At 43.7% G+C, this 26,110-nt stretch overlaps 1 protein-coding gene across 1 annotated transcript in view; it reads right to left on the bottom strand.

Annotated features, from left to right (window-relative positions):
- Nucleotides 1-378: 378 nt before the first annotated feature.
- Nucleotides 379-26,110, bottom strand: part of FBN1 (fibrillin 1) — a 229,404-nt gene continuing 203,672 nt past the window's right edge. The window contains exons 50-65 of the mRNA XM_032856557.1: nucleotides 25,487-25,636; nucleotides 25,043-25,108; nucleotides 24,195-24,311; nucleotides 22,426-22,545; nucleotides 20,735-20,857; nucleotides 19,515-19,646; nucleotides 17,425-17,550; nucleotides 16,667-16,873; nucleotides 14,952-15,077; nucleotides 14,585-14,707; nucleotides 11,956-12,072; nucleotides 11,571-11,699; nucleotides 10,704-10,823; nucleotides 5,552-5,783; nucleotides 2,916-3,090; nucleotides 379-1,675 (exon numbers count right to left, since the gene is read on the bottom strand). Of these exons, the coding sequence (XP_032712448.1) occupies nucleotides 1,286-1,675; nucleotides 2,916-3,090; nucleotides 5,552-5,783; nucleotides 10,704-10,823; nucleotides 11,571-11,699; nucleotides 11,956-12,072; nucleotides 14,585-14,707; nucleotides 14,952-15,077; nucleotides 16,667-16,873; nucleotides 17,425-17,550; nucleotides 19,515-19,646; nucleotides 20,735-20,857; nucleotides 22,426-22,545; nucleotides 24,195-24,311; nucleotides 25,043-25,108; nucleotides 25,487-25,636 (2,453 nt within the window). The 3' untranslated portion in view covers nucleotides 379-1,285. The remainder of the gene's footprint in view (nucleotides 1,676-2,915; nucleotides 3,091-5,551; nucleotides 5,784-10,703; nucleotides 10,824-11,570; nucleotides 11,700-11,955; nucleotides 12,073-14,584; nucleotides 14,708-14,951; nucleotides 15,078-16,666; nucleotides 16,874-17,424; nucleotides 17,551-19,514; nucleotides 19,647-20,734; nucleotides 20,858-22,425; nucleotides 22,546-24,194; nucleotides 24,312-25,042; nucleotides 25,109-25,486; nucleotides 25,637-26,110) is intronic.

Below are 26,110 nucleotides of genomic sequence, written 5' to 3'. Positions count from 1 at the left end.
GTATATTTGAGGGGGAGGGCATGATAAATCTTTTATAATGGAACCCATGTGCTCTAAGACAGTGACCGAAATTGATCTTAAAATACTTAAATCTAGTGGTCTAAAAGTCACAGGATTAATTAGGTCATGTTTTAGAAATGAGGCTACAATCTAAATTTCTTATTGGCCAGAAATAACTCCACTGTCTTTAATGAACAGAACAAGGGACTAACTCAAATATGTTAATTTTTTTTTTGCTAGTGGTTATACGTTTGGCACCTTTCAAAGCTGTAACTACCACACCCAGGATAATTTAAGTTCAGGAAACTTTATTTAGCCTCCAGAATGCCACCCCCCCTCCTCAAATCCCACATCCATGCAAGAACACAAAGCCAAGGGTACACTAAAAAAAGAGAGACTGTTTTATTGTGACATTTATGACATGGACCCCTTGTTGACAGGAATGATCGAGGGGAATCTTGGCATATTGCACGGGTGTGATGAAGGGTGCACTGGTGATCCTTTGGCTGCTGGGGCTGGTTCTTGGTCCTCCCAGACCTCCACGCATGTGTGGGCCAGTCACAGAAATTTCCTTACCACTTGGTGTATACATTTAACAAGTCTTTGGTCTTAATAAGCACCATTACAAACCCTCACATTAAGGGCATTATTCTAGTTTATAAATGTTTCAATGATAAAAAATAGCACGATTACAGTATACACACACTTAATTTACATGTAATGTATTATAACTCATAACTGAGATAAGCTACTGAACTAACTTTGGTTGATTGAAATTAATGGAGTATTTGAACTGAATACTGGTAATTTGGTTTCTAAGTTGTGTAAATATTACAGTGCATTTATAAATCTAGTTTGAGAATTTACTAGCACCAAATAGATATTATAATTGGCCAACCTAGTACTTGTATTTGGAGAAGCAAAGTTTAAAAATTTGAAAAAACAGAACAGTCCTTCGATTGAAAGCACATTCCTGTAAACTGCTAGAAGGATGGCATGTCAGCATGAATGACTGACCCCCCATGAAAATACGTGTCCCGGTTTTCAAGAATCAACACATATGACAAGGTAGCTCAGCTACACACATGAGAAGCCTGAGAAAGTGGTTGTTTTGAACTAGGGTAGTCACCTGTACCTTGCTTTTTGTAATACAAGAATAGTGCTTATTTATAGAAATTTACTTGGTGAAATATTGTACCTATGATATGAAGATTCTGATTGGGGGAAAAATTCCGTTCTACCTATCTATCTTTGTTTTTTAATTATTTGGTCTCTGTCTGGTGAATTAATGAAGCAAAATCTGAATTTTCATCTTCAGATTATCACCCAGTTCACCACTGAGGTAGTCTTTGTCATAATTATCTTCTAGCTGATCAAGTTCTTTCTTTTTATAAAGTGGAGCACTACTGATTTGTAATGAATAGGTTCCAGCCACTGGCTTCTTCTTGGTGAAGTGGAGGTAGCTGATCCCTTCCTTTTGGTTGATTTTAAAGAAGCCATTTTCATTTCCAGATTCAATCAAGTATCTGTTGTGATTGGTCAGAGTCGTCAAGGCGGGGAGGAGCTCTAGGATTCGGACCTTGTTACTGATGTGGGAAATATTGAAAGCGAACACGGCTGTCTTCTCAATGTCCCAACTTGCGAGACTCACATTGGTGTCTCTCTCAGGCTGGTCCTGGAAAGACACATGACAATGCGTTAAATAAAATATAAGTATGTCACCTACTTCTCATCTTAAAGAAAAAGTGACTCGAATCTCACACTAATACCACCTCCTGCTCACGTTGGATATACCGTGTCGAAAATGCCTGTTTTCATAAAACACCATTTAAGTCGTAGGTCTGTTAAACTGGCACGTGTTTATAACAGTAAAACAAAACAAAACAAAACAAAACAAAAAAAAACATTAAACTGATGTCAAGACGGAAGCAAGTAGTTGGAGGTCTTCTAATGCGGCGGGTCTCCAAGTGTGCTCCCCAGACCAGCAGCATCTTCGTCACCTGGGAATCTGTCAGAAACGCAAATTCTCAGCGCCACCTGAGTGAGACCTACAGAGTCAGAAACCCCGGGGGTGTTTCCCAGCAATCCAGCTTACCAAGTCTTCCAGATGATTCACATGCACGCTCAAGTTCGAAAACCACTGTTTCATAGACCATTTTCTTTCCCTAGACTTATCTCATTTCCCAAACCACAGCGGATGGGTTGCAGCACCGATGCTAAGAAAGAACCAGTCTATTTCAATTTTGTTCACTGACGCAAAACCATCCCCTTGGAAGGACACGCCTAGGAACCTACTTCCTGACTCTGATGATCTGCTGACATTCAATGCTTTTCACCTGGCTGCTTGCTGGCCTCTCTGGGACCACATGTGCCGGATTCTCCGGGCCTGGAGCCAGAGGTCTGGGTGAATATCTGTGCAGTTCTGAGTTGACTGAAAGGCTGCAGCAGCCGTAGGCAAAGAAAACCAGGCTGCTTGAGCTCCATGTTGTTTTTGTCTAGAATCCAAGTTCCCTCACACTCCACATGGCTCTTTTCAGTAGAGGAGCCTTGAGCTTTCAGAACTCGGTGTCCCCACGGAGAGCGCACTATGTCACTTCACTGTTCTGCCCACTTGCTGTCCTGGATCTCAGACCTTTCCTTTCAGCGGACTTTGGGTGGGTGTTTGACTTTCTCTTTGGCGAGACAGAGGAAATGAGCAAGTATGTGAAAACCTTCGGATGGCCACTCCCTAAAAGCAGCAAGAAAATCCAGAGTCCCACAGACTCTTGTAAAATGCAGCCTAGAGCTCAGGGAATGTCTGGATTTTCTCCCCAGAGAGCTTTTTCACACTTTGGAACATCCTTGGAGGAAACCACAGGCATCTGGAAGGCCCTTCTACAACAGGAGACATCAGGAGAAACCACCTTCTGACCCACCTCGATGTTGGAGACATCTGTTTCATTTGTGCTTCTCCGTTTCCTGCCCCGTTTGGGGTAGCCATTGATCTTACATTCGTAGCAGGCCTCCGGGGAGAGAGAATTGTCATCCATTTCGCCACTGGCAGGTGGCTCCGGGCCTCCTCGGCCCATGCCAATTCCAGAAACACAGTGCCTGTGGAGGAAGAGGGGCACGGCCCCTTTTCATTAGAACTGGTAGATAAGGGAGGAGGACCAAGAGTTCCAGTGGTGCATGGACCCCACCGGGTGACATTTAGCCATGGACTATTTGTCTGCTAGGTGACTGGCTGGTTCCGAGAGCCACCCTGAAGTCCTCTGGGTTTAGGCTCAGAGTCCCAGTTCCCCGGGTTGGTCGATTTCTTTCTACTATCTCTCTGGGTCCTGTGTTGCATATGGATTTGCCCCTTCTTTTTTGAACCTGACTGTGGCAGGTGTTTTGCTCCATTAACATGGCGAGGGGACATGGAGTGGACATGGGGAAAGGATTGGGAGCTGAGGGGGAGACCATGTGACTTGGGAGGTTAAAGGAAAACATCTTCCTTTTATAAACCAGAAAGTGAGAAAGGTATGAGCATCTGCCATTGAGCTCCCTGCCCTCTTCCTGCCTCCCTGACCGCATCACTACAGTCTCCCCTTCCGCCACCACTATCACCAACCTTCACCACTCCGGCTTCTGAGCAACTTCTCCTCTTATGTGACCACTCGCTTTGGCCAAAGCTACTGAAGCTGCAAGGAAAGTTCTAGGTAGAACTGAGGTTGACTTAGAAACAAACCATGAAGATGTGTAATGTATAAGATGCAAGCATGGGAGCTTAACCCAACTGTGGGAAATTGTTTCAAGTCATTCAAAACCACTAGGACCATTGGCTCTGACTCATGTGAGGCTGGATAAACAAACCCATGCCCAAGAGAGAACTAGTTCAGCTGTTTTTCTTTGCCTTTCAGTTATCAAAGCCAAGTTACAGAGGGAGGCTTGCATGTTTCACAAGTACCTTGTTTTGTTATTCTGCTTACTATTTCCTAGGCCTCTTGGAATGTATTTACCAGGCTCCTCTTTCAAAATGTGTTGAAATATCTCAGTGATCCTAAGGAGTCTTTATTTTGGGGCAGGGTCCACTCTAGTGATTCACGGAGAAGCCCAAGCTGTTATAAATGGATAGATTTCTACTAATGGGTCATAACGAAAACCAATTATTGATCTCTTTTTCTGTACTTGTTGGCCTGTTTTTTATAACCCATTTTTCTTTATGCCCTCAATGCCAATAAGCAGGATCTTTTTGTGTGTTTTGCAGCCGTTCAGGGGCTCCTACTATTTTCTGCAATCCTGCCAGAGCCCAGTACATTTCCTTTTCTCTTCCTCTGTCTTGCAGCATGAAACGTGCAGAAACAATACAATGGATGAAATGATGAATGCTCATCGTGTATGTGTGCGTGTTTGTATATATTTGTAAAATGATTAAGTTATTGGAAAGAAAACCCCAAATTTGTAGGCTTTGGTTCTTTTCTCAGAACTCCTTTCCAGTATTTTCATATCCCTGGAACACCACTTACAAGAAGTGTGACTACAAAGTCCCACTGGCCAGAAGCCAGTTTGGACTGTCACAATTTTTGCTGGGAAAATGGTTCTGGCATTCAACTTATGAAGAATGAGTCTACCGAGAGCCAGACACAAACATCTGGGAATTCGTGTCCTATTGCTGGCATTCTGTGTACTTCCCATGAAACATTCTTTTACCTTCAAGTCTACACAGACCCAAAGTGAATCGCTTGATGTTTGTGTGTTAAGAAATCAAAGGCCACTAGGTTAATTTTATATATAAACGTACGTGTGTGTTCTGGGATATGTGATTTTGTGGGGTGTGTCTGTGTGTGCGTGTGGCTGTGTGTATGACATGTGTATGTCTATTTCATGTCTGTATGTTCCTAATTAAAAAGGTAAAAACTGAAATCCTTAAAAAGACAGACAAAAGTAGATGGGCCTCCAAGTCTCGATTAAGTCAGCAGGGAAAAAGACCTACATTTGAAAACTTACCACTAAACTTTCAAATTACTGAGTAAAATAAAACTATGTCTTGCCTTCCCCAACACTCACATCTACAATGTGGTGAAGTGTTCTGACTGGAGAATACAATAATTATTTCAGCTCCTGTTTCATACTCTTTTGGTAACTGTTAATGTAAACTTAAGTCTGAGGTGTAACATGTACATTAAAACCAGATACCGTTGTGATTTATCCTAACATACAATGTTCTCTAATGACAAGGCATTTTCAGTAAAGACCGAACCCTGCTTTCCCCAGGAGAAGGGTGGGTCAGGAATGTGCCCTGAGTCCTGTTCTGGTCTGGGTCGGCCCCTGCATTTCCGGAGAAATGAATCCATTTTCAACAAGAAGATCAAGAGAACGAGACGAAGAAAACCTATATCAAGGTATTTACTGCGTGTTTCATAGTCTGTGCATTACAGCCTACCACCTTTGCAGAGCTAACTGGAATGACCTCTAGGATTACAAAAAGGATGGTTCTCCTCAGCTAGGATGGGTTGTCAGGAGCGACATCCACTTCGCGAGGCTGGGAGCAAGAGAGCCGCCCCGCGCGAGCAGGGGCAGCGGCACTCACCCTTGGCCTATCCGGAAGTAGCCCGGCGGACAGCCGCACAGGTAGCCGCCCTCCGTGTTGGAGCAGCCGTAGCTGCAGGGCGCCTGCGCGGAGCCACATTCATTGATGTCCTGGCAGCCCCCGCTGAACTGTTCGTACTGGAAGCCCGCGGGGCACATGCACTTGTAGCTGCCCAGGGTGTTGTGACAGGAGGCTCCTCCGCAGATGTGTGCGCTGAGGCATTCGTTTTCATCTGCAGGGAAACCAGAACACACCAGGCGTTTCCACCAGGGACTGCCAGCCCCCTGGCCCTCCGCTCGCACTACTCTGGAAGGCAGGGCAGGCTGAGGTGACTGGGGTGGGGAGAGAGAGGGCGAGAGACGGGGTGGGGAGAGCGAGCGCACTGTGGAAATGGACGTGGCCTCTTGGCACATGGGGAGCCAACGTGGAAGGCGAGGTCAAACACAGCAGGTGGAGAGCGTTAGAGCGGGGGGTTCGGAGGGCGTCAGATTCCAGGTCTCATCTGAAGCCCACATGGGTGTGTTCCGCGCCACACGAGCCTCCCGTGAAGTATGAGGGGCTGGTTCCTAGCTAAGGTTCAAGGCTCAGGGCAGGAGGGAAGGCATCCTGCAGTTCTCTGTGAGAGGGAGGACCGGCTCCAAAGCAGGAACCAGCTGTATTCCCGGAGGCTGCTTTCCCAGTCCTCTTCCTTGAGGATGTGCGGGGCTGGCAGGGCTGCCATCCTGCAGGAAGTGTCTGCCCCACTTGCACTTCCTTTTCAAAAATCTGCAAAAGCCCCCAGGTGCTTGTCCTGGGGATGAATAGTGCCTTCTGGTATGTCTGCTCCCATCTCTGAATGGGCCCCCCCCTTATCCAAACCAGCCTCCTGCCCAGAGCGTCTGGGCCACGTCTAAAGCAAAGTATGGCTGGAAGACATTCAGAGCAGACTTCACAAGCAATAATTGGAAAAAACCCACAATAGAGACAGATGCTGTAGGACTGGCTACCCACGGGGTCCTGCCAAGTCTGACAGTAAAAAGCAGGGAAAAGAAATCTAACTTTAAAAAATCAACTTGAGGGAGAAAATCTTGAGTATCTCACTATTTCTAATTTATACCTTTCTGAAATCTCAAATATACTTTTGTAGGCCTGGCGTGTAGGGCAGGCTGGAAGCTTGCTGGTAAAATATTCCTTAATCGCTGTAGCCCATTTTCAGGCATATATTCATTTGACTGCATACAGATTGGCCTTCGCCTCACTGAGCAAATGCTTCCAACATACGCGAGGAGGGGAAATGTAATTAAGGTTTATTAGATGCCCATTGCATGACAGAGTACAAGGTTCAGTACCTTGACCTTCCCAACAATCACGGGCAGTAGGTGTCACAATCCCTGTTTTACAGATGATGAAAACAGGGCTCCAAGAGCCCCTCTGAGATCCAGCAGCAGCAGCAGGGCCGAGACGCATGCCCAGGGCTGTCTGATTGCAGAAGCCACGTGCTTGCCTTCGTGCCAGCATCTCTCAAGAGATTCCGCACCATTTAAACTGGTACTTCTTTTGTCTTTTTGTTGGTTTCACCTTTTTAGATTCCTTTACAAAAAACAGATCTGTTTCTAAGAAAACATCTGTGTGTGTGTGTGTGTGTGTATGTGTGTATGTATATATATATATATATATATATATATATATATATATATATATATATTTAAAGTAGGCTCAATACCCAGCATGGAGCCCAGTGTGGGGCTTGAACTCACGACCCTGACATCAAAACCTGAGCTGAGATCAAGAGTCGGACACTTAACCGACGGAGGCTCCTAGGCGCCCCAAAAATATCTGTTTTAAAATTGGAAAAACAGGTGGGTCAAAATGGTGGGGGCAGGGTGCTTCCATATGTATAATATTCTCCCTCCCTCTCTTCTCTCTCCCTTTCCTTTTTCCTTCCTGTGTGGAAGGAATAGATAGACAATAAGAAAGCCATTCACTGAGCTGTCTGCTGTGGCTCAGTGCCCAGCTACAGGTCTGTTTGAGAATTCTTTATATCCAAGGACTCCCAGATATCCACCCAAGGTCATTTAGGCTTCAGGGTTCCTACAACAGAGGTAATTAGATCTGCCATTGTCTTTGTTCTTTCCCCCTTGCTCTAAACCAGAGATGAAGTCTGTAACAGATACCAGTGGAGGCCATGGGCACCCAAGAGTGAATGAGGAACAGAGGGTAATTACTTTGGTGGAAAGACTATCCCTGGGCTGGATGTTTTCCCCTTGCCCCTCCATGTCTATCTCAAGACTTTTCACCTGCTCTCAGCCCCTGGAGACTGACATGCATGGAGCATCAACACGCTCCTCTCCTTTGCCCTGTGCTTTTGGGCTGGGCTTAGCCATTGGTTTCCTGATGGGACTCTGATAGACAAAACCTCTAAGGCCCATGTCTGTCTATGTAGGACAGGACCCATTGATATAAAACTTAGATTTATTTATCTGTATTGTTCCAAAGGACAGAAATAGGTTAGAAGTAGGAGGAGGAACAGTTCGTTTTCTATGAAAAAAATATTTCCAAGAATTAAAGTTCTCTATAGATAAATTGGGTTATCTTGCAAGAAAGTGAATGCCCTTCAAGACGGTATTCAAGTGAAGCTTGGACAACCAGGGAGGTTGGAGAAGGATTTATGTTTTCGGAGTGAGGTCAGACTAGATCCTCTCTAAGGCTCTTTCTAGCTTTGAGCATCTATCTTTGTTACTATAAATATCCATCCCAGTTAAGAACTCTCCTCCCTTTCACATTCTTTTCTATTTTACTTTACTTTTCTTTTTTAACTCCCTGAGAATCTAACAAAGTTTAAATTAAACTTGCTTATCTACGTTAGAGAACTAGGGTCAGCAGAACAGGGATTAAGATAAGAAACTGGCAAATAGTCAATGTTTACAGCTTGGAAAGAATCTCTGCACTCACCCTGTACATCAGTGTACAAACATGACTTGTTTCCCATGCTTTGCCCTCTCCACCTTCTTCATCCTGGAGCAAATGGCTCTAAGAGCAATTTTTCTGTGCTCCAAAATCTTTGTTTTCCTCTCAGTCAGTGCTCAAAATTGGGGGGAGGGTTGTGTCCTTTTTATAAAGAGAGACATTTTAATTTTATTGAAACAACCTTGGATTCTCCAAAAAACCCTCCTTAATCTTAAGACTAAAACCTATCTACTCTGTCCTCTAAAATCAAAGGTTGCAGCATTAGGCTTGCTTAGTGTTAGCCATGGTGTGAAGAGAGAACCGCTAGGAGAATTCCAAAATGTAGGATGGACTCTCTTTTACAAATTTTCTCTAGGTCAACATGGCTCAACTCCAACTGCAGCTGCAAGCTTGATCTATTCCATAAGATGATGAGACCCTGGGGCCCCTGGGTGGCTTAGTGAGTTAAAGCCTCTGCCTTTGGCTCAGGTCATGATCCCAGGGACCTGGGATCAAGCCCCGCATTGGGCTCTCTGTGAGGCAGGGAGCCTGCTTCCTCCTCTCTCTCTGCCTGTCTCTCTGCCTGCTTGTGATCTCCGTCAAATAAATAAATAAAATCTTAAAAAAAAAAAAAAAGACGATGAGACCCAGTGGCCCTTGACCCCAAACCCATCCATCTTCTAAGAGTGAAATTCTGGCAGCCCAGGAGTGAAGATCCAGAAAGGGCTGGTCCGAGAAATCCACCCGGCATGGCTCCAGGGAAGCCATTCTGGCCAAAGGCAATGCTCGTTGTAGATAGCTGTACTTCTTAAGAATTATGAGCCCAGTTTGGGCTAGTATCTTTTGGGTATTGAAACCCCCCAAACTACTTCTTCTTCTTCTTTTTTTTTTTTTAAAGATTTTATTCATTTATTTGACAGACAGAGGCTCAATCCCGGGACCCTGAGACCATGACCCAAGCCGAAGGCAGAGGCCCAACCCTCTGAGCCACCCAGAAGCCCCCTCTTCTAACTTCTTAATTTATTCTAGAACTGCCAGCCAGGAGATGATCTTCCGGGGGCCGAAGTAGAATCTCTAGGCAATGAAGACATGATCTGCCCATCTCCACTACCCTCAGACTGAAGGTAGGAAGAGGAGGGGAGGGCATGTCATCAAGTAGTGTCTAAACTCTTCCAGCACTGGCATCCTTTTAGCCAACCTCGCTCACCCTTCCAAAACTATGTCTTGGAAAGACTCAAACCAAATGAGAGGGATGCAGTTTTGATAAATGAAAACACAACAAATGTCTCTTCTTTTGGAGTAAAGTGGAGCACTGAGAGGTGGAGCAGCACCAGGGAAGCAGTAATCCTTATGTCTTTGCTAAGGAGGGCTCTGAACCCATGGGCGTGGCAGCTAGAACAGGTCACCTAAGCACCAAGCTTACCGCAGTGCTGCTTAGATACTTGGTACATGGAAAAAGTGAGTGAACACAACACTTGAAAGGCAGCCCTGAGTCAGGAAGTTAAGAGCCTGAGGTTCTAGTCTCAGGCATGTCACAAAGGAACAGGGTTCAGGACAGATTACTTTTCTTCCTTGGGCTTTCAGGTCTTTCTAGTAAAACCAAGAGCCTGGGCAAGATGAATCTGGGGTCCCTCTAAACTCACCGTGTTGGAATTCTCTCATGTACATGAAGAGTATTTTTCCCATGACAGTATGGAATCAAAAATGACATAATTTCAGTTTAATGAGCCTGTGGGTCTCCCTTAATTTTCAAAAGAATTCAGAGACCTGAAAAAACTACCCGCATCGGCTGCCTACGCTCTGCCTCAAAGGGTGTGTAGAGCTGAATGGAACCACTTCTGTGTCTGTGGGCCAAAAGTCACCCAAAATCACCTCTGTCTGGCTGGCTATTTTTCAGTCAGAGGCAGGATTTTGTTGGCCCTCCTGCGAACAGGGCCACAGTGACAGCATGCAGCAGAAGGGGGGAGGATGCTGAGAGTGAAGGAATTCTAGGGTCATTTCATTTCCAATATTTTCAAAATATCCTTTATCATTATATTTTTTTTTCCTCCTCAGTTTGCTGTTTTGCAAAGGCTGTGACTTTCCTCTGGTTTCAACCAGGTTAGGGGGGCTTTAAATGACTCTCTGTTGATCTAATGACAGGTTTCAAGTTTCCAGAAAGAAAGCACTATTTGGCCTCAGTGGAGCCCGCCGCGATTCTTCATGGTACCAAAGAAAGACTACTTGCCCACACACTGGTTCCACTGGTAGTGTTGGAGATAGCCCTGGGGGCAGCTGCACCGGTAGCCCCCGATTATGTTCTGGCAGCCGTGCTGACAGCGATGGTTGCCTTCACACTCGTCCACATCTGCAAAGGAAGGGAGAGCTGCCTTGAAGCCACATCAGCGCTGGTCTCCCAGTCGTTCTCTGAAGCCACACTGACATGCATGCTAAAGGGAGAGGCAGCTGACCCCTGAAAAACTATTCTGCCACCAGAACGTCAAGAATATGTGCTCCGGAGCTTTTGATGAGTCCAAGGAGAAAAACATCCAGATATTCCTGCTAATGTCTACAAATTAAAATGACCAAGAAATGAAGGTAAGGCCCAAGAGCATTCTATGGGATGGCTGTGGAAGTTATTTGTATTTGCTTGTTTGTGCCAGGATCAGAAACTAAAAGATGTCAAGACAGAAAGGAAATCCTAAAAAAAAAAATTTAAATTTTAATTGCATATTATCAGACGAGTTATTCTTCATATATATAATCCACATGTGGGGAGTCCTTTTAAGACTTTGGATCCAATGACTAGAATATGAATGAATCAAATGCAGGAACTGAGCTATTTTTCTTGACTAGTTTGTGCTCTCTCAGGCGACGCTATTCACTGAGCAGAAAAAGCCCTGAGATACTAGGGGAAGGCACATGTTATGGACATGATCAAGCATGAGATGAAAGATGGGTCTTTAAGAGAGGACACCTGTGCCGACCCAGCAAAATAGTTCCCATCTTCAGTTGGGTGTTCTCCTTGTGCTCAGTTCCAAGATCTCCTAGAGGAGGAGGGTGAAGAGTCTCCCCCAGGACCTGGCAGCGGTATCAAGCTGAGAACCCTACCCACCTTCACAGCTGGCGCCAGTCTGATCCAGTGAGAACCCGCGCTGGCATTCACAGGTGAAGCTCCCAGGAGTATTCTGGCAAATACCCTTAGAGCCACACAAGTTGATGTCAGAAGTGCATTCGTTGTTATCTAGAACAAGCGGGTAGGGAAAAGAATTAAAATCCACTCTTTGTGTTGTTTAAAAGAGAGAGGGATGATTCACTCAGAAAAGGCCAATAACTTTTCACATACAGGTGTGTGCAGACACACCAGCACACACGTACCTGTACTCACGTAGTATTTTTTTCACTTTTTTGTCATCGTCTTCCAACAGCAGAGGAACTAGAAAATAGTTCCTTAAAGGAACAGCTATGTTTCCTCTAGGGTGTCTTCCTCTCCTACTTACCGATGCAGGCAGTATGGTGCTGGGTAAATCCAGGAGGACATTTACATGTGAAGCTGCCAATGGTGTTCACACACAGGAACTGACAGTTGTGCTGTTTGGTGGCACACTCGTCAAGATCTATAAAAAAATGGAAGATGAGCATCAGGGTCGAACTGACAGTATAGCACTCCTCAGAAGGAGTTCTGAGTTCTGACCTATACGTCTCAACCCTGGCCAGAATAGACAGGTGGCACCTGGCTAGGATGAACCTAGGAGATAAGTGTTTGGAAGATGAAATGTGCTCTCCTTGTAGACCAAAACTGTAGCTCTTTGGGGATCCAAGGAAATCCCAATTCCCTTTTGCTAGAGCAATGCAGGAATTTATCAACAAAGGCATTTCAAACTGTGACATTTTAAATAATCTATAAAATAAAGTAAAAGATTAGGGATTCTCAAAATTTTCCAAAGCGTTGAAAAGATCTATTCAAGCTGAAATGCAAAAAGAAATGTTGAGGCTGGAAATTAATTTGCTTAGTTCTTCTCCCCCCCCTCCCTTTTCTGTTCACTGTTTTGAATCTGCTCAAATGAGATGTTCAACCAAACCAAACCAAACCAAACCAAACGGGTTTCTTTTCTTAGAGAGTCTCCTTTGGCTAAAACAAAATTGAGCGATCAAAGGGGAAACAAAGGGGGAAAAAAAAAAAAACCCTTACTCTGATAAGCTAATAGCACATTTAAAAACTGCCTACAGTATTTACCCAACATTGTTTTCCACATCTCAGTAAAATCCTCTACTTTGACCAGGCTTCTTTTCTCATTGCAGGAACTTCCAGGCTCATTCTCAACTCCATTGCTATTTAAAGACCTCAAGAGATACAAAGTATGTTCCAGCTTTCAGCTGAATTTTAACAACAACAACAAAAAATCACTGACCCAAGGGGCCCTACCAGAGTACTGCTCTATGGTTGCTGGAGCTTACCTGCACACAGGTGAGAGAGACAGCTCGAGATTTCTTACCCTGTTTTCTAACTACCCCACCTTAAGAACAGCAACACTTGGCTGTTCTCACCTCCAAGAACATCTTGTCTCCCCTTCTCTCCTCTACTCTGGATCTTACCCAGCTCTCATGGAGGAGGTGCTGGTCCCACATCTCCCCTAGGCCATCCTTTGAGCCTCTTTCTGTCAGATTCAATACTATATGTATCTGCACCACTGGGTTTGATCTTTAGTCCTCCATGCCAAGTATGGGGACGAATCTAGATCTCATGAGAACAACAGGAGAAAGGGACTTGTGATGGGATCTGTAAGAATCCCATTGCTGTTTGCCCACTCTTAAATCCATAAAGAGAGCATCACTGGTGTGTTTGATACATTGTGAAAAGACTGTTACCACTATACATTTAATTTCCATTTTTCATCTCTTAATTGCTAGACATTTTTGAGGATTTTCTGCCTTCACAGGCTGGAAAAATGCTATTAATTTGTTTTGCTTTGTGTAGATAATATATACACTGAGAGAGATTTTCTCTTTAATTTGGTTCTCTATTCACAGGAGTAAATTTATGGGTCTGCGTTATAGCCTCACATTGCCCGGAGCTCACTGTGATCCACAGATGGAGAATAAGTTCTATGTTGGAGAAGCACAAAGCTGTAAACAACTCTTTTATCAAGATAGTCAAAATTTTTAAGTAGGTCTCTCAACCTCCTCTCCCCAAATTCTAGGATTATATAGATTTCCTATTATATAGGAAAACCTCAGGCACTGTTCATTCTTTCTTCCTGTGTTACAAGTCTCTTAACTCTCTCCTTTCAGCAGATGTACAAAAACTCGGTTGAGGGTCCTACTTCCCTCTGCTCTCCACTTCCACCCCACGGTTCAACTTCCCTTACTTTCTTTTTAGTCCATCATGGCTTCATGGTAGAAACACGCTAACTCTTAGTCTGCCATCTAGTCTACCCTTCCTTCTCCAAATCCCTCCTTTTAAAAAATCACCCTTAAGTTTGATTTACTTGCGCTATTCAGTCGATATGTGAAGTTCTTACTGTTGAGGAAGATGTTTCTAGGAGTAAATTTACACCAACAGAATTTTGCAAAGGATAACTTCTGGTTGAAGAGGGATTTCTGCATGGAGTTCTGCTGTTTCTTAATTCTTTGTGATATTTGTGGCTCAGATAAGGTTATGGAGGGCAGGAATGGGCTCTTTAGCAGGCCAGAAACCCAGACAAAATGTTTACTTAATTGGGCACAGTGTTTTCTAGGCACCAGTTAAGCTGAGGCAGGACAATGCAGGAGACCTGGGCTCTATGGTTGTTGAATAGATTACTTCCTTTCTGCTTATTCTATTTATGGAGTCAATCAATTAGGGATCTGTCCCACCTGAGACATCTGTCCCCATGGCTGCCCAAGGGGCAGGCATTGAGGATGTCTCCTGTTGCCACTGCACACCCCCTTAGCCCCACAGTCTCCCTGGCCTCAGCCTCCATTCATCCACCATAGGAGGCAGGTGGCAGGGAGATCCCAGGGAGGGACCAACGCTAGGGAACCACCTGTTGCCCCTGGACAGCTTGCCTGTGGATTCCTCAAATGCACAGGGAATGCAACTACTTGCCTAGAAGGCAGGTGTGTGGGTGCAGGCAAATTCTACTTTACCTTTGCAGCTCCTTCCATCCTCCTGTAGAATGTAGCCTTTTGGGCAGGAACACTGGAAACTCCCTTCTGTGTTTTTGCAGATAAAATTGCAGGGTTTGGGGGCCTGGTTGCACTCATTCAGATCTATGATCAAAAAGATACCTTGTGACTATCCATCTAAAATGATGCTCAGTACCCACAGGGTCTAGCAAAGAACTTTAACTTTGAGGAAAGAAAAGATACACTCTGTGAAGTCTTTGATCATTGTCTTGGGTTTTCCTATAAAATTACAGAGGCTATTTAGATGTTCAGTTTGAGGACATTTTTGGTACCATAATGTACAGTTTCCACTCAGAATAAACCTGAACACCGAAAACAGAGGACTTACCTACACAGGAAGTTCCAGTTATATCTGGAGTATAGCCATTTTTACACAGGCAATGATAGGATCCTCTGTCATTGACACACTCCCCATTTCGACAAACATCATGAATAACCTTGCATTCATCGATATCTGTTAATTTAACAGAGGTTAAAATAAGAAAGGCAGTATAAAATGGGCAATATCAAAATGTAGGGGTGACCTCACTGTAAATACTAATAAACTCTCTCATGCACCTAAGAAATGAAACCAAAGGGGTGAGAACATTTCATAGGTAGTGATAATTGTACTGAAAGCCAAATGAATGACTACACTCATAACTAATGAAGTATAATAACTAATCAGGCCAGGGGAACACTTTAAAAATAGTTATCTAAATGTATAGTTTTCCCCTCTGGTTCCAACGACACTGGTATTTCCCAGACATATTCAGCTCCTTGCTCTACCTCCTGCCATTAAGCTTGCCTCATGCTGACATCTCGAAAATGGCTCATAGCTGTAGACTCTTGACAAGAAAATCCCATTTTTTTCTAATAGTGCATGTCCAAAATAAGGAGGAAGGTTTCCTCCCATTCCTTTTGCTGTATTTAAAGTTAATCCTGAAAAATATCAAATTGCATAATATTGGGGAGGTGGGACCAAACTTCCTTTGGACAGGGAAGCTGTAGGGCTCTGGGGTGGATCCCTGGGGTTTGGTTTTTACAGCCTGATAAGGTAGAGGGTCCCTTATTCACAGCTCCATCCCAGGGAGAAAGATCTAGTTGCTATGCACTATTGAGTACTAAAGCCACTGTCCTTCCACATCGTGACCCATCTATCTCCTTACTGCTCGGTGCAGTGCAATACCAGATGAGTTCTTAGCCTTTGATTGCCAAACAATCATTTTATACCAACAGATGTTACTTATCCTAATTCTTTCCAGTTTCCTCTGAAATGCAAATTTCCCTGCCCTGCCTGGTCTCGAGAAGTCTTTTCCACCATCTCATTTTCACATCCTTGGAAGAAACCTCAGTTGCTTTCAGTCATCCGGTCCCATCCAGTTCTGTGTCTTCCCACATCCACTTCTGTTATTCTACCTTTAGCCACATCTTTCTAACATCCACACAACTCCTGCTTACTCTCCTTCCACCCCTCTCACTTCCAGTTCCTTCCTAAGGAGCTCAAGAAGACTCTCTCCATTCTCATTTGTGAGGGTGGAGACAAGTGCCCCTGCTGTTGGGGAGCAGAGTCCCAGCAGTCTTTTCCAGAGCTGCCTCAACACCCCGCGTCACCCATGTGAAAACAGCTGGAGCTTTTCTAGAAGCAACTGTGTTTTAATCACCAGAATATCAGCATCGTCTATACTTCCTTTGTGCAGCGTCTTTCAGCCCATTTTACAATGGTATTGTAGACTAGTCTAGGAATTCAGTGATCATCTAGCCCATGGTTCATCTAAAAAGTTTACATTCTGAGCGACCAATAACTGACTTACAACAAACTTCTGTTTAAAAAGTTGGGGACTCCTTGTGATGCAAAGGAAGGAACCCAAGTATACAACAGCTTTGGCAACCTGGCCTCGAACGTCTAAAATACCATAATAAAGGGTTTGCGACCCAGCCCAAGCCCACACTGAAGATTCCATATTCTCAACTGTTTGTCATAAAACAAACAGGCAGATTCCCTTTTGGATTTTAAGTGAATTACCTGCTCCACTGGTCATAAATCAGAACAAAAGGAAGTACCTGCTCCATTGGTCATAAATCCTCGGCCATGGGGGCAGAGTTTTTTGAAGGCCACAGTGCCCTGGAAAGGGCAGATCTCACAGTGGGGGCCCCAGCCTCTCCCTCCATCGCAGCAGCATTCAGACTTGGTGACAGGGTTCCTGTTGCTCGAGCCGATCTGACACATGTTTTGGAGCACCTCCGTGAAGCAGTACCCTTCCCGGTTGTCTGGACGGGACATTATATGGCAAAGAGGATTTTAGGATTTTTATCAGCATGACAAAGTATTATGAATTTGGTCAAATGTAAAACCCAAAAAGGATGTAACACTTTACCCTGGGTGAGAAGAAGCGAGAAGGGAAAGCTGGAAGCAGCAGTAAGAGAGAAAGGATGACGTCTGAGGGAAACAAGACAAGAAATTCAGTAAGTGGCCCCCACAAGGTTACAACTCTCTCTGCTCCCAGAAATACGGAGGAGTAGTCATGCTCTCGAGAGTGAGGAGCAGAAAAACACATGGAAACGGATCCTCAGCACCGAGGGCTCAAAAAGTTAGTGGAGAAAGAAATTCCAAACAAGTGATTCACAGATACGTTTAGCAAAGGAAGAATTCAGCTGTGGGGTGGTGCTGAGCCCCAAGGACAATTATATTAAATCACTTCCAAAATAGGAACCTGGCTCAAGTTTTAACAAATTCCATTATTTTAGATCAGACATCTAGGTGACAGGCCTCCCAGTGTGATGGTCAGGGCTGCGAGAGCCTCCCTGTCGTCCGGACTCACCAAGACACTCGTCCTGAGTAGGGCTGGCGGTGAAGCCGTCGTTGCACTCGCATGTGTAGCTGCCCCGGGTGTTGAGGCAGCGCCCATTCTCACAGATGCCTGGCTTGGTCTGACACTCATTCTCATCTGCGGGGTTCGTGGAAAGAGCAAACACAAGAGCAGTCATCCCACCCCTTTGCACACAAATGGAGTCTTTCTTTTAGTTCGTGAATAGATGGCCGTCTCATGTGGTTCCCAATTCAAAAGGTATAAAAGAGTATTCAGCAAAAGCACCCCTTTCTGCCCCACACCTCAGCCACTTAACTCCTCTCCTGGGCGGCAACCCTGTGTTACTGCCAGTTTCTCATGTATCCTAGAAATGGAGTTTGCACATAAAAGCCAAGACATTGCGTGTGTGTATGTGCGTACACCTCTGTCCTTTAAAAAACATACTTGATGGCATTTTGATATACTTAGATGGAGATGATGTCATTTTAGGTACACATACATTTTTCACTTAATAAAATTAAAATTTTCTCTATCTGTCCATCAGAAGGATTCCCAAAGGATTATTTCAAGTGAAGAGAAAAGACAGCACATGTTAAAGAAATATTATAATACTTCATCAGAATAATGTTTGAACGGAGAATTGGCCTACATGTAATCTTTCAATTCAATATAGATTATGTTTATTGTAATACTTCAACAATATTCTTGAGAAATAATTGTAATCTAGTCTCTCAGGTTAAAAACAAAAGCACTAAAACAAACTGGAGATTCTTAGAATTATCTGATGATTTTTTAACAGATGAGCCACCCAGCTGCCCCAATCTGATGATTTTTTAGGAAGATCATAAATAAAGTGACTTGCTTCGGTGCGTGTCATGCAGAATAGTTCTGAGCCCCAGAGGCAGGTGCGGTCTCATGATGAGAGAGCTGGAAGGTGACAGCTACGGGACTGTGGAAACAGGCTAAAATCCTGATGTTCACGCCGTCCCCAGACCCATTAAATCAGAGCGTTTGGGGTAGGACCTCTGTTCTCCAAGTCATTCCAGCAACATGGGCTGAGAAGGTTGAGAACCACTGAACCTGGAACAGCTGGTGTGTGCTCCTATGTCCAAATACTTTCTCTGTGCTTTTAAAGTCTGCTCTTCAATTACTGCTTAATTCTGTATCTTACAGGGTAAGGGGAAAATGAGATTCTTAAGATTCTTGACTGACAAGATTTCTTTTCCTGGCGTCACTGATGATTAAAAGTGGAAAGGACGCTTGTGGGAACTTTCTAATACTTTTCTCCTGTATTGATTGTTCAGACCAGAGGTCAGGAAACTTCTACTCTAAATAGTAGCAATATTATAGTATTATTATATATAATAACTGTTTTAGGTTTTGCAGGCCATACGGTCTCTGTTGCCTTCCCTCTATTCTGCTGTGCCGTTGTGGCATGAAAGAACCATGGACAATGTCTAAATGAATGGTTACAGCTATGCTGCAATGTGACTTAATTTATAGAAATAGGCGGCAGGCTGGCAGGCTGGATTGGCCCCCTGGGCTGTGGTTTGCCCATCCCTGGTCTGAAGCTGCGGTTCTCAGTGGAGGACCCACATTATCTAGGAAGCTTTAAGAAATACCAGTGCCTGGGCCCCACTCTAGACCAGAATGGATTCTCTGGAGGAAGATCCCACTGGTTTAATGCTGTTCCCTGGTTCAGAGGGACTGGACATCTGTCATTCAATGTCAGGGTGCTAACAACAAAGCTGGGACGATAGAAAGACCTTCCAATGTGGTGTGAAGAGAACTTACCCCAAAACAACAAAAAGTATAGGAGTCAAGGAAAGAAGTAGAGGAAATACCTGGTTCCAAGTCCTGGCAGCAACATGGGTTGAGAAGGTAGACAAAGACCCACTCAGAGGGGCAGAAGGATGGTGCTTCTGGAACTGAGAGTTAAGCAAGAGGCGAGGGGCTCTCCAGGGAAACCATGACATAAGGGAAGAGAGGGAAGATGGCTCTGGCCCAGAAGAGCACATTGCCCAATGGGACTCAGACTCCAAGTCCCTTCTGCCCCTTGTCACCTGACTCCCTTGAAGCTGCTTGGGCCGGGACTTGCTTACCTACGCAGCCCTCGCCATCGGGTCTCCGCTGGTAGCCGGGCCCACAGATGCAGATGTATGTGCCGATGAGGTTCTTGCACTCCATCTGTTTCTCAGCACAGTCGTGTTTACCCTCTTCACACTCATCTTCGTCTGGAAAGAACGTGCAACCATGAATTATAAAAGGAGCTGCACTAATTTCCTGCCTCTTAAGCATGAGATGGTGTCAAGCAATCAATTTTCCTGTACACTTATTTCAGTGTTAACCTGCTTCCTTTTGTATGGTGGGTGCTGGCCTCAGATTGGGAAGGAGTTTTGTCCCACCTTTGAACTTGATGATGAAATTATTCCATAACTAACTGTAACCCATTCAAAGGTGGGAAGTGTGAGTGTTAATTCTTTTTGATGAATTCACCTAAAAAGGTCTTCTATAAAACTTTCATAATATAATTATAATAACAGCATTATATTACAATATCGTATAATAAGCCAAAGCTTCCATTATGTAACAATTATAATATGATATTTTCTGTAATATTAGTATATAGTTAGATTATCATTATTATTATTAAAATAATCATTATATAATGAAACTTTAGTTTTTAGACTTTGAGGAAAAGACAAACATTCACAAATATCATATTCTCTCCTGGTTCTTCCTTCCTTCCTTTTCCTTTTTTCTGGTGTGGACAGGGCTTCCTCATCCCTTATTGTCCTATTGCATTTCCCTATCTCTTTCTCCTTCATGTGGTCTGAGCTGAGAAATTTGGGTTTATCCTGGATGATGTAGAGCTCGTAGTTAGGAAATCTGTTCGCCTTCAAGAAAAATCCTACTTAAGTCATCTGAAGAGAGTAAAGAGCTGCTCATTTAAGACTCTGGAGGAGCAAATCAGTGCTCTTCAAGGAGCCCCATGATTTACCTAACTTTGTAGAGCAGAGCCTAGTCCAGAGGCACAGTAATTGCAGGTGTTCAGTATGCATTTTTAAAGCAAATTATTTAACAAATTCCATATGCTACCTCCATTCTTAGGATATAACATTCCTTAGTGATGAGGATTTAAAAAAAAATATTTAATATTATCCTACTATAGGCAATGATGACCCCCATATTATCTAAGGACTATAGCAGAATTCCTTGATTCCCAGCCTTTCTCTACTGATAGAAGCTTTGGAGACACATTTCCCATCATAGATAGAGTGACAGCCCCCCAGTTAGATGACCTTTAACACAGATGTCTCACCTTTGCACATCCTTCTATCTTCTCTCAGGACATATCCCGCTGGACATTTGCATTCATATGACCCATAAGTGTTTACACACCGGAAAGCACAGAGCAGAGGGTTCTGGGCACACTCGTTTATATCTGTAGCAGAAGGGAGCACGAAAATAATGGATCATGGGCATCAACCAAAAAAGAGTCTATTTTGGTCAAAAGTTGAAATGCTTCATTGTCATCAACATGGATGCACCAAGCAATCTCTGGTTTTCCATGAATCATAAAATGAGTTGGTTATTTTATAATTGGTATAGGCAAGGTGATCGTGGGTTCTGGTTCTCCTAGCACAGGCCCAGTTCTGGCTTATTATTCTGGTGTAATTATTAATGTTATTGAGACAGATGGGAAAATTGTAGACCACCCTATATATAGGGAGCTTCTTTGAAATTCTGGCTTTCAAGTCTCAAGTTGACCATTTGCCCTTCCCGAGAGTCACACAGGGTAGGAATCGGTTTTACCCCATTCAGTCAAAACAGCTGTCAAGTCAATGGGAGTCAGTACAGAAGCGAACCCATCCACTACTGTGAACTGCCTCCCCTTCCCCCTAGGAAAGAGGATCCTGTGAAGTAACAGTGATTCTCGTGCCCAAGCAAATGGTGAACTGACGCCAAGTTACGCCTTAAATAGGAATGACTTTACCATTCATAGATAAAAGTGATTTCTACGGATTCCATAGTTTGGAACCAGCAAAGTATGTTTTGGAAAAGCAGGGTTAAAACAGACCATCTTGATTCTCATGTTTCTTTCTAAGCCCGGTGATGCTGACTGAGAATGGGACCCCAGATCATATTTAGTCATAGCCTTTAAAGATTAAGCAACAACTAGGACAGTGCAGTGGTAGAACATATCTCTAATGAAAAGCTCACTTTCATACCATTTTTATCCGCTACCTTCACCTCACCTTCACTCTCTTCTGTGACCAGTGGTCTCTACTACTTGGAAGTGTATCAGAATTACCTGGAGGGCTGCTAGTGCTCCACTCTTTGAGTTTCTGATTCAGGAGGTCTGGAATGAGGCCTGAAAATCTGTACTACTAACAAGTTCCCAGGTGATGCTGATGTGACTGATCCAAGGACCACCCTTTGAGACCCACTGGTCCAGACCTTCCTCTCCCTCCCTTCTCACCATACAACTATCCTACTAGGCATTCTGGCAGATGCTTACAGAGTATAGACAACACCTTTTGCTGGGATTGCCCCCCGATGGCCATAGGATGTTGCTGGTTATGTCAGTGTGCAGAAGTTTCTATGAGTAGAAAAGAAAAAAGAAAAAGGGAACATGGGAGAGGAAGAAAGGAAAAGCAGGGGAAAATGGAAAATAAAGTAGCAAACAAGACAGGAGTTGTATCTAAATACTTGTAGTGGGGAGACATCAGCAAGAACTCTGCATATTATACAGGGTGATTTGTGCCATGAACCAGGAGAATGATGGTATGGCCCATTAGGCCTAGATGTTCTTTAGCCTGTACACCCTGAGTGGTATTTAATATCAAGAACTGTAATCACTGTGAAGTGTGTAAACCTGGCGATGCACACACCTGTACCCCTGGGGCTAATAATACGTTATATGTTAATAAAAAACAAAAAAACTGTTATCAGTCCACTGCTGTCTCCATGATCAGAACATGTAATCAACTATTCTGCGAAGAGACTTACCTTCACAAGTCATCATTGGGCCGGGCTCAAATCCCTCCTCACAGGTACATTCAAAACCTCCAATCACATTCTTGCAGGTTCCATTTCCACAAGGATTGCCCACAGAACATTCGTCAGTATCTGCAAGTGACCAAGAGTGTTTTCAAAACATGATGAATGAAGACAAACACGGGCTTGGATGCAAATCATACCTCTCACTCTATCAGGGCACTTTGCTCTGTGGCATCTTGCTTTATCCTCATTCTGCCTTTATAAGAAAGGAATGCCCTTGTCTCATCTCCACAGATTTATAGCTGTCAAATGTGACCTACTAAGTGGCAGTGGCACTAACAGTGACAGCATCTGGGCTTCCAGCCCTCCTACTGCTCTTCCCCTGAGCTGCTCCAGTCTCCCGTATTAGGTATGAAGAGCTAAATCGACCGGGAATAGATGCTCCAAGGGTTAAAACCAGGCTGCTCTCAAAAGTTTTCACTTATATAAAGCTAGAAATATATCTGCAGTCTGGCCTTACATTACATCACTCTCCAAGAAGCCTTAAACAGGATGGATTTTTGCCAGATATAAAATAGAAGACAAAGCTTACACAAAACGAGGGACCAGAGGTTAGGAAAAATTAATACTCTGGATAAAATAAAGATTCAAGATTTCTTGTTGATTCTGTTGAAACCAGATGGTTTACATTAGGCAGAAGAAAAGCTAGAAAGAAATACGTTTAGGGTACGATCTCTGTAAACAACTATGGAGAGAGAACAAGTCTTACCAAAGAGGTCTAAAAAATATCTATGCCTCCCAACCCGTCCCTCTAGAATCTGACACATCTCTTGGGGGAGAGGACCTTCCTTTTGGAAAGAGAACTTTTTGAGGAATAACATTGTCATTTTAGTTCTCTAGGACATGGAACAGTGATGGACTATCATCGGGGTTATACGTTCTATTGGGTTCTGAGTCAAATGGTGAAGGCAAGAGGCTGTGGTAGAGAGACTGGGCGAGCGGGCTCATTTAGCATGCACAGAGGAGCACTAACTGAGGATCTCGAAGAGAATTCAGTGACAACTTTGCTTTTGTTCTGCTGTGAAATGGCATTTCACTGTCCAGAATATGAGATCTCTTTTGAGTTCATGAAAGTCACAACATTATTGATTTTTAGAGCCGCAGAGCAATTAGGAATAAATAAGTCCATTTGCATAATATGACATTCTGAGACCTAGAAAGACTAAAGAACTGGCTTACACTTCATGGTCATAGCTGTGGGTGAAATTTTAGAGGAACAGGCATAATACTTGGATTCAATTTTGCATCGGTAGGCATCAAGAGGTCAAAGGTCAGGCATAGCTATTCTTAGAAATTTTAAGAGCAAAAACAAGAGGAGTTTACACTGTGTATGTAGCTTTCACATTACTAAATTTAATAAAATCTGAATAAATGTTGTATTTTACATATTGAGAGAATAAGATGATGACTATTAATTTTTGTAAAAGTTAAAAAAAAATACATGATAATGTCCTCCGTTCCACCACATCTTCAGATGTGTCCAGTGTCTTAGACTGTGAGGTCCACGCAAGGAAGAAAGACATTGGCTTGGGTCACTGCTGTAGCCACAAAGCCTGGGACATGGGGTGTGCAACTAGTACTGCAGATGAATGGTGCCAGAATGAGTGCACAAAACATGCTTGTCCCAATCCTACTACTCACACTTCCAAGTGTGAATGCTCCATGGCCCAATTTCTAACTTGTAAAATCCCTATGGAAGAAACCGATCTATTACTCACCTACGCATTCATTCCCTTCCAGAATGTAGCCAAAGGGACACTCGCAGCGGTAGGAGCCATCCGTATTGATGCACTGTCCATGTTTACAGACGTCAGGTTCTTTACACTCGTCCATATCTTTTGTAAAGGAGAAATAAAACAGTGACTAACAAGGTACTTTTTTTGTTTTTAGTAATCTTTTTTGCGATTTTATTTATTTGAGAGAGAGCATGAGCAGTGGGGAGGAGCAGAGGGAGAAGGAGAAGAAGACTCCACACTGAGCAGGGAGCCCCATACGGGGCTCAATCCAAGACCCCGGGATCATGACCTAAGCTGAAGGCAGATGCTTAACCGACTGAGCCACCCAGGCCCCCCAAGGTACTTTAAAAACAAAAACAAAAACAAAAAGATAAACTATGATCATTTCAGCATCTGATCAATGAAATATCTAATATTACAATACAATATTGCCATATAGTACGATAATACAATCGGTACCTAAATGAAAAGTAGAGCTTTATTTTACAAGATAAATGTGGAGAAATAAGAACAGTTTGGGGAGAGGGGCCATGGGTGGCTCAGGTGGTTGAGCATCTGACTCTCGATTTTGGCTCAGGCCATGATCTCAGGGTTGTGAGATTGAGCCCCATGTTGGGCTCTGTGCTCAGCGGGGAGTCTGCTTGAGCTTCTCCTTCTCCCTTTGCCCCTTCCTCACTGCTCTCATGTGCTCGCTCTCAAATAAACAAACAAACAAATGAATAAATCTGTCTTTAAAAAAAAAATAAAAGGAAGAACAGCTGGAGAAAGGGCAGGAAAGAAGCTGATTAAGAATATTAAGAAATGCTGGGAAGCCAGTGCAGGCCACTTACCAACTGCTGAATCATCAGGCCCCACAATGATGCCACTTCCATAGGGACAGATCTGGCGGAAGGCCTCTGCAGCAGAGACAAACACTTGTTAATAGATAGACCAATGGCGATTAGCTACAGGCTGCTTCCCATGCAATGTGTGGTGGCTAGACTGCCACAGGCCGCGCATATCGGGAAACTGGATGAGAAAAGCCCTGTTACCAGGGAAAGTGAACAAGGCTTCCAGAGCTGGTGTGCCTACTACTTGGGCAGCCCTGATTCATAGCACATTTCAGAAGAAAATAACTGCCCAGCTCCCAAGTTAAAATAATCTTAATGAATATTCTAGGTAGACTTACAATTAAATTGTCTTATATTTCCTGAAGGCCTACATACAATCTTTCATATTTCATGGCCAGTCCACCCTATGAAGGGCCCAAAGAGAAATGCAGATGGTGGACCTACCATCAGGTTCAGTGGGGCACAGCTCACAGGGATCACCCCAACCTTCTCCCTTCAAGGCACAGCAGCATTCCTGTTTGGAGTGATTTCTGGATTTGGGCGATGAACATTTTCCTCCTTCAAACTTTGCATAGCAGTAGCTCATTCGCAGATCTGCAGCATAAATCCAGGAGACCCTTCAGACATTTCCTACTACATTGTTACTGTACATCCTGTTAAACGTATGCCCTTTTCTTTAGAGTGGGAAGACTCCATAACATTAAGTGATTGCAACAGAAACTGGGCTCAGATATTTAAAGTCATAGGTGACTTTTGTAGTAAGATCTGATGAATACATCTATGTGGCTTCACTTTATTTCTCATTTCAGTCAATTTTCCAAAATAACCTGATGTGAATGACAAAATCCAACAGTATCACATCATCAGTGACTTCAGGGTGGGGACATTCAGAAGTGCAGTCATTCGCAAGACTGCTGCATTGACAGCTGTGTTTGTGTGTTTTGGATAGCATTTAGCAAGCATACTAGGTTAAGGTAGACCTCATGGTTCTGGTACTTACTGTGCTATCACACTGTGTTGTTTATTCGCTGTCCCCTAAGCCCAGAAACCAAAATAAAACCCCTGATC

Source organism: Lontra canadensis, unplaced genomic scaffold, assembly GCF_010015895.1.
Source record: "Lontra canadensis isolate GAN:19392208 unplaced genomic scaffold, GSC_riverotter_1.0 scaffold12, whole genome shotgun sequence".
NCBI classification, from domain to species: Eukaryota; Metazoa; Chordata; class Mammalia; order Carnivora; family Mustelidae; genus Lontra; species Lontra canadensis.
This window is presented reverse-complemented; position numbering and strand designations above follow the sequence as displayed.